Raw genomic sequence first — 8,713 nt, forward strand, 5'->3', positions numbered from 1 at the left:
GACAGGAAATGAGGTTGAGTGGTAGCTAAATAGGATCTCATGTGGGAGAGGAAAGTATTTATTTATTTGGTACTAGAGTTTGAACTCAGAGCCTTAATATTTGCTAGACAGTGCTCTGCCATTTGAGCTGCATTTCTAGCTTTTTCTATTTTAAAATTAAACTCAGGGCTTTGCATTCCCACTCGATTTTTTTTCACTCAAGGCTGACCCTCTACCATTTGAACCACAGCTCCTTTTAGTTTATTTTTTTTATGTAAGGTCTTACCTGGTCCCTGATCCTCCACCTGTGGTCTCCTGTGAAGCTGGGATTATAAGCACATACTACCATATCAGGCTTATTTGGTGAGATGGGTTCTCACATAGCTTTTGCCAAAGGTTAGCCTTGGATAATTACTTAATTTTCTCAATTTTTGTGTTTAGTGAAGCTGAGATTATAGGCATTAGCTACACAATCCAGTAAGAGAGTTATTTTTTTAAAGATAAGTGAGACTTGAACTAGTAAACAGATAAAGAATGCAAAAAACAGAGCAGAGTTGACAACAGAAATGAGAGAGGGACTGATATTGTGGACAGAGGGCCTAGGAAGGTGGCAGGTATGGTGGGAATAATCTTAACCTGGGGCAGTGAGCAGCTGCAGCCTTACTGGAAAGATGAGTTTGAAGAGAAAAGCCATGAAGAACTGATATATGTGGGTGGGCTTGTATGTGGGTTTGGGTGAGGGGTAGGGGATGATCTCAGCTACACACCCTGTCCATACTGCCTCTTCTAAGGAGAGGCTTTAAACAAAGAGGAGGAGATACCTCTACTCAGAATGGGGAAAGAGGAGCCCAACTCAGAGCCTAGCCTTGCCAAGAAGAGAAAACCCTCATGCTCAGTTTCAGGAAAGGAATGTACCAGATCTGGCTGGGTGGGGGTAGCTAGGTGAGAGGGTTTTAGTGATGGTTCAGCTCATCTTGAAGAGAAACACAGATGGATTTTGAAAGTAACTCCTCTCCCTTCCTGTCAATATAACCATGTTCATTTCTTGGCTTATGTACTTGGCAATGTATGTGTGGGGGTTATTATTGTAGAAACAGCAGAGCCGCCAAAAGTATGGGCTGTGCGTTGTCTTCCTCTCCTGTACCACGATGCCCAACTTTAAGAGTCTGATCCAATTCGAGGTCAGCATGGGCCACTATGGAAACAAGATGGACCTGAATTACAAGCCTCTAGTCTCAACTACACAGTACAGCCCAGTGATATATGATGGTAAGAATCAGATTCAATAAAGAAGAGAAAGCCGTCACTGAATGCCAGACTCTGCTTTAGCTCTTCCAAGGATATTAGCTTAGGGAACATCTGTGAACATTATTTACTCACATTTCATACATGAGGAAAAATAAAGTTCAGGGAGATGTCACTTGCCAAATATTGCATAGCTGGTAGGTGGTGAACTCGAGTTGAAACTAGGTCTTGACTTCAAGTCCTTCTCTTTACTACAGCTTTTTCCAACCCCATCATCTCCCCTTCACTCAGAACCACCTCCCCTATCCATCCAACCAATTACCATCCACCATGCATCCACTCGTTATCCATCTATTTATTGGTCCATTTATCCATCCATTCAACCATTCAACATCAGTCCCTCTACTCTCCCAGACAACCAACCAACCATCCCCTGCACCCATTCATCCACTCATCCGCTTATCCAACTAGACATACATATATGTTATCAATGTGGGCCAGCATCAGCTCCATCTGGATACTAGTGATGAAAGGGAGATTCTTGGCCATACCCCCACACCAGGCCTTCAGAATCAGAAAACCTGATGAACCAGGTGCTGCTGGCTCATGCCTGTAACCCTAGCTACTCAGTCTGATATTTGAGGATTGCTGTTCAAAGCCAGTCCAGGCAGGAAAGTGTGAGACTCTTTTTCTTTTCTTTTTTTTTTTTTTTGGGGGGGGGGGTCCGGTCGTGGGGCCTGAACTCTGGGCCTGGGCGCTGTCCCTCAGCTCTTCAGCTCAAGGCTAGCGCTCTACCACTTGAGCCACAGCGCCACTTCTGGCTTTTTTCTTTTTGCTTATGTGGTGCTGAGGAATCAAACCCAGGCCCTCAGGCATGCAAGGCAAGCGCTCTACCACTGAGCCACCTTCCCAGCCCCAAGTGTGAGACTCTTACCTCCAATTAACTACCCAAAAGCCAGAAGTAGCGTGAGCTATGGCTCAAATGATAGAGCCCTAGCCTTGAGCAAAAAAGTTCAGGATTAGCACCCAGGCCCTGAGTTCAAGCCCCAAGACTGGCACAAAAAAAAAAAAGAAAGAAAAAGAAAAGAAAAGGAAAGCAAAGCTTTACCTGGGGGTGGAGTCCACTAGTTGTGTTTGATCAAACCCTCTAGGTATTCTGGGTGTATGCTAAAATGTGAGCAGGTATTATCTTTCCTCTTTGTTAGCTTTGCTGTCCAATCATTCATTAAAAAGCTTCCTAGGTACTCTACTTCTCTACCTGTTTTTTTTTTTAATCAAAGCTTTGTTGCGATGTAACTCACATAACATACAATTTTCCCATTTGAAGCATACAATCCCATGGATTTTAGGATTTTCACAGAGTTGCTCAACCATCACCACATCAATTTTAGAATAGTCTTACCCCAAAGAGAAACTCCAAATCCATTAGCATTTCTCTCTCATCTCTCCAGCCCAAGCAATCACTAATCCACTTTCTGTTTCTATAGATTTTCCTAGTCTAGACATTTTATATCTGTTGAATCCTACAATATGTGGTTCTTTGTGACCTGCTCCTTTTATTTAATGTAATCTTCTACTTACTTTTTATATTATGAAGTTTGTATATGAAATATATATATGTATAGGTACTGTTTAAAGAATTAAATTCCAAAACAGAAATGGAGGGATAAAGGGTGAACAAATGTAGCAATGGTACTCACTGGACACTATGTCAAAAATGAACTATACAACCTGTGGGAAGGGATGGGAGGGAAAAAACTGGGAGAAAGTGAGGGGGGAAAAAAAAGAGTCCAAAAAGTGTCCAAAAAGAGATGTACTTTATGTAACTGTAACCCCCTGAACATCACCTTTATACTAACAATAATTTTTTACAAAAATTAAATTCCCATGAACTTATCATCTAGTTTAATATATAGAAAATTATCAACAGCTAAAAAAGTTTCTGTTTTGTTTTGTTTTGTTGGTTTTTTTCTTTTTTTGTCAGTCGTGGGGCTTGAGTTATGGGCCTGGGCACTGTCCCTCAGCTCTTCAGCTCAACGTGAACACTCTACCACTTGAGCCACAGCACCACTTCCAGTTTCCTGGTAGTTTTTTGTTTGTTTGTTTGTTTTTGTAGGTCCTGGGGCATGAATGCTCTCCCTGCACTCTTCAGCTCAAGGTGTGCACTCTACCTCTTGAGCCACAGCACCACTTCCAGTTTTCTAGTAGTTTTTATTGGAGAGCAGAGTCTCATGGACTTTTCTGCCTGGGCTGGCTTTGAACTGTGATCCTCAGATCTCAGCCTCCTGAGTAGCTAGGCTTACAGGTGTGAGCCACTGGCGCCTGGCATTGCTGGTAGTTTTATTGGAGATAAGAGTCTCCAGGACTTTCCTTCCTGGGATGGCTTTGAACTATTGATCCTCACATCTCAGCCTCCTTAGTAGCTAGGATTACAGGTGTTAGCCACCAGCACCTGGCCTTCCTGTTTTCTTTTCGCAGATCTATTCATTGAAGAAATAACCATGATCTTGTCTCTTGTGTCATTCATTCTTTTCTTTTTATCATCACCCACTATGGATGGGTGATAAATAGCATACTATTTTCTCTTTTATATAAGTGAGCATTTTCAGCCTGTATTCATTTGTCTTACATCTGTGCCTCAACATTACATCTTTGCTGTGGGGGTGTATAGTCACAGTTCATTCTCTGTTTGTGTTCCACTGTATGATTCTACCACAGATTATATGCCATAAGTAGGCACATTTAGGTTGTATTTTTTTTGCTAGTATAATGATTTTGTTAGAAACATTCTGCTACATGGCTCCTAGTCACAAGCACAAGGATTCCCCTAAATTACATGCTGAGAAGTAGAAGAGAATCTCAAAGCAAAAGCGATTAGAGCAAACTGCACTCTCATCAGATGGCATGAGAATTCCTAGTACCCTATGTTCTCACCAGTATATAATGTGGCCCGGCCTTTTCATTGCTGTCAGTCTAGTAGATGTGAATAGCATTTAGCATTCTACGTGGCCTTTGCTGTTTCCTCATTATCAGTAAAGTAGAGCATTTTGTCCTTATCTGTAAAAAACACTATTTGCCTCTTCTGTCCATTATTCCATTTGACTATATCTTTCTTACTAATTTGGGCATTAAATAGTTTGCTAGATCTTTTACCCATGAACTTAACACCCATCTGGAAATACAGGAAATGGGCCATTCACATATCTTTCCTTAGTGAAGGGACTGATCTGGAAGGGGAACTATGTCTGTCTTTTCCTCTTCCTCTTCTTCCTTCTCTTTCTTCTCCTATACCTCCTCTTCCTCCTGTTCCTTCTTGTTATCCTCTTCTTCTTCCTCTTCTGTCAGTCATGGGGCTTGAACTCTGGGCCTCGGCACCGTCCCTGAGCTCTTCAGCTCAAGGCAAGAACTCTACCACTTGAGCCACAGGGCCACTTCCTGTTTTCTGGTAGTTTATTGGAGATAAGAGTCTCAAGGGCTGGGTGACAGTGGCTCACACCTGTAATCCTAGCTACTAAGGAGGCTGATATCTGAGGATCACCGTTCAAAGCCAGCCTAGGCAGGAAAGTCTGTGAGACTCTCATCTCCAATAAGCCACTCAGAAAACCAGAAGTGCTGGGCTGGGAAGATGGTTCAGTAGTAGAGCACTCGCCTTGCATGCCTGAGGCCCTGGGTTCAATTCCTCAGTGCCACATAAACAAAAAAGAAAAAAGCTGGAAGTGGTGCTGTGGCTCAAGTGGTAGAGTGCTAGCCTTGAGCTGAAGAGCTGAGGGACAGTGCCCAGGCCCAGAGTTCAGGTCCCACGACCGGCCCCCCGCCCCCCCAAAAAAAAAAAACACAAAACAAAGAAAACCAGAAGTGGTGCTGTGACTCAAGTGATAGAGCATTCACCTTTTGCTGAAGAACTGAGGGACAGTGCCCAGGCCCAGAGTTCAAGCCCCACGACTGACAAAAAAAAAAGAGTCTCAAGGACTTTCCTGCCTGGTCTGGCTTTGAAAGGCGATCCTCAGATCTCAGCCTCCTCAGTAGCTAGGATTACAGATAAGAGCCACGACATAAGTTGTTGATCTTTTTTTTTTTTTCTGTCAGTGGTGAAGCTTGAACTCAGGGCCTGGGCACTGTCCCTGAGCTTTTGTGCCCAAGGCTAGTGCTCTAACACTTTGACTGACAACTCCACAATTGGAGATGAGTCTCATGGGCTTTTCTGCTTGAGCTGGCTTTGAACCATCATCCTTGGATCTCAGCCTGCTGAGTAGCTAGGATTACAACAATGAGCCACCAACACCCAGCTGTTGGTCTTTTTTTTTTTTTTTTGGTGATTTTTGTTGTTGTTGTTAAGATGTTGTGCAGAGGGGTTACAGTTGCATGAGGAAGGCAATGAGTACATACTTATTGATCATTGTTACCCCTTCCCTTCCTTATTGTCCCCCTTTCCTTCCCCTACCTCCCACACTCCTACCTACCTCCTCCCACTGTCCCCACCTGGTTGCCTGAAGTTGTAAAGTTTGTTTCCAATATATTGTCCTATCGGTATCCTTGTTGCAATGGGTCATCCTGTGTCCTTGTTTTAGCATTTTGTTATTCCCCTTACCCTCCCCAGATTAGACATATGTATATACAAGATGCCAGGTATAAAAATCAAGTACATGGATATGCCATAGGGGTAGGAACATACAAAGGAAACAACAACAAATAATAAAATCACATGGCACATTTAAAACAATAACAATAAAGACAGACTTCTTGTGTCCATATCTTGGTGTTCATTTCACTTAACATCATCTTTTATTTATGTTTTTTGTCAGTCCTGGGGCTTGAACTCTGGGCTTGGGCGCTGTCCCTGCCCTCTTCAGCTCAAAGCGAGCACTCTACCACTTGAGCCATAGCACCACTCCCAGTTTTCTAGTGGTTTATTGGAGATAAGAGTCTCACGGCCTTTCTTACCCTGGTGGGCTTTGAACTGTGATCTTCAGATCTCAGCCTCCTGAGTAGCTAGGATTACAGGCATGAGCCACTGGTGCCTGGCTTAGCATCATCTTATATGGTCATTTGTACATGGTTTTTTAGCTTTTCAGTTCATCTGATAAGATTATCATATATATGATAATCCTATCTATCTATCTATGCTAATTGTTGCAAATAAGGGAAACCATGGGACCTAAATTTCTTTGGGACTGGGTAACTTCACTTAATATAATTTTTTCCAAGTCTTTCATTTCCTAACAAATGGGCAATGTCATTCTTTCTGATGGAGGCATAGAATTCCATTGTATATATGTACCACATTTTCTTGATCCACTCATCTACTGAGGGGCATCTGGATTGGTTCCATATCTTAGCTATGGTAAATAATGCTGCGATAAACATAGTTGTGCTGGTAGCTTTAGTGTGGTCTTGTTTGTAATCATTTGGGTAAATGCCCAAAAATGGGATTGCTGGGTCATAGGGGAGCTCTATGTAGAGTCTTTTGAGGAACCTCCATACTGCTTGAAGAAGTTTACACTTCCACCAACAATGCAGTAGGGTTCGCTTTTCACTGTTGGTCTTCTTTGTGTTGAATTGCAGGTGTTCTTTTATATTTTAGATGCAAGCCAAATAGAGTTTCACTAGGTAGCCCAGGCTGTTCAGCCTCCTGAATGCTGGTGTGCCACCTCCTTCAGCAGAAGTTTCTAATTTTGACGTAGTTCAACTTGTTGTTTATCTTTCCTTTTATAGCTTGTAGATTATGTAGTCTAAGAAATACTTACCTTACATCATGACTCAAGATCCTGAAGATATTGTTTCCTTCTACAAGCTTTATAGTTTTAGCTTCTTTGTTTAAATTTATGATTGACTTAATTTTTGTATTTGGTGTAATTTTTTCCCATAGTTTCCCAGTAGCATTAATTGCTTTAAAAAAAAAAAAGTATCCTGGGCTGAGAAGATGGCTCAGTGATACTGTGCTTGCCTTGCATGCATAAGACTCTGAGTTTGAGTCCTCAGCACCACATAAGCAGAAAATGCTGGAAGTGGCGCTGTGGCTCAAGGGGTAGAGCACTAGCCTTGAGCTGAAGAGCTAAAGGACAGTGCCCAGAATCAAACAAACCAAAAAACAAAAACAAAAAAAAAAACCCTATCCATTTCTACACTAAATTAGTTTGGAACCTTTGTTAAAAATCAACTAACATATATTGTGGCTTATTTCTGGAATATCTATTCTGTTCCTTTGGTCTGTTTTTATCCTTTTTTCCAATTATTGTATTAATTACTGTTTTGTTTTTTGATCCGACGTGGGGCTTGAACTCTGGGCCTGGGCGCTGTCCCTCAGCTCTTCAGCTCGAGGCGAGCACTCTACCGCTTGAGCCACAGAGCCACTTCTGGGTTTCTAGTGGTTTACTGGAGATCAGAGTCTCATGACTTTCCTGCTCAGATCTCAGCCTCCTGAGTAGCTAAGATTACACACATGAGCCACCTGTGCCCAGCTAAACATTTTAAATTTGGATCAAGTCCAATTTACTTTTTCTTTTAAGGTTTCATGTTTAAGATTTTCTCTTTTTTTTCTTCTAAAAGTTTAATTTTTACATTCAGCTCTGTAATTTCTTTTGGATTGATTTGTATTTGGATAACTGTTCAAACATTGTCTGTGTTTTAAAAAGTTCTTTTCCCCGTGTGAAGTTTCTTAAATTATATGTTATAATACTTATTCCATTCCATTGTTTATTTTCTTATTTCAGGGAATCCACTTATAGATGAAATAGTTCTCCTTCATTTGCTTCTATGTCTGTCATTTTCTCCCTGACCCTTTTCTGGTTCTTGTCCATTTTGTTATGGCTACTTCTTTCTATCCTCATTGTAATGCCTCTCACTGCATTGTCTACAAGTTGAATCTTCCTTGGGCTTCTTATTTGGATTTTTTTGATGTTTTTGTTTTTCCTTCTACTTGTTTTCCCAGTTCTGCAGGCTCACATCTCCTCCATTGTGTCCTGAGGTCCTTCGGGGGGTATATTTTTTCTGGCACTTTCTGTGATCTGCTCCCAGCAAGCTAATGCTGTCGGCCGACAGTCTTCCTATCCATTTCCCTGCAGGTGCCTTCTGCCGCTTCACCCTCTGAGCTTCTGTGGACGCTTCTGTGGTTTCTTTTGGCAGTCTATGTGTATATTTTGAATGTGCAGATTATCTCTGGCTCCTCATTTGCTGGAAATGGAGTTATTTTCCTTCTCCTTGTTGTTTTTGTAGGCTATCCAAGAATAAAAGAGAAAAATGGCTGTCTCGTATCCCATGTCCCTACTGAGAACCCAGCCAGGGGTCTACTGATTTATCATTCTGACAGATCATTATCAGAAGCTGAAACTGGTGTCTTCCAATATTCTGGAAAATTCTAAGACACTTTGTCTTTATAAATTACCTCTTCCTCTCTTGTGTTTCCTTTCTAGAACCCACTCTATACTTTATGAACTTTTTCATTCTGTTCTCCATATTTTATTACATTATTTTAATAATTTCTCTGTGTGTG

At 41.6% G+C, this 8,713-nt stretch overlaps 1 protein-coding gene across 1 annotated transcript in view; it reads left to right on the plus strand.

Moving 5' to 3' along the window:
* Nucleotides 1–8,713, plus strand: part of Fer1l5 (fer-1-like family member 5) — a 59,542-nt gene that overhangs the window by 25,948 nt on the left and 24,881 nt on the right. The window contains exon 19 of the mRNA XM_013019725.1: nucleotides 1,071–1,248. Within this exon, the coding sequence (XP_012875179.1) occupies nucleotides 1,071–1,248 (178 nt within the window). The remainder of the gene's footprint in view (nucleotides 1–1,070; nucleotides 1,249–8,713) is intronic.

This window comes from Dipodomys ordii, unplaced genomic scaffold (genome assembly GCF_000151885.1).
Source record: "Dipodomys ordii isolate 6190 unplaced genomic scaffold, Dord_2.0 Scaffold47, whole genome shotgun sequence".
Lineage (NCBI taxonomy): Eukaryota > Metazoa > Chordata > Mammalia > Rodentia > Heteromyidae > Dipodomys > Dipodomys ordii.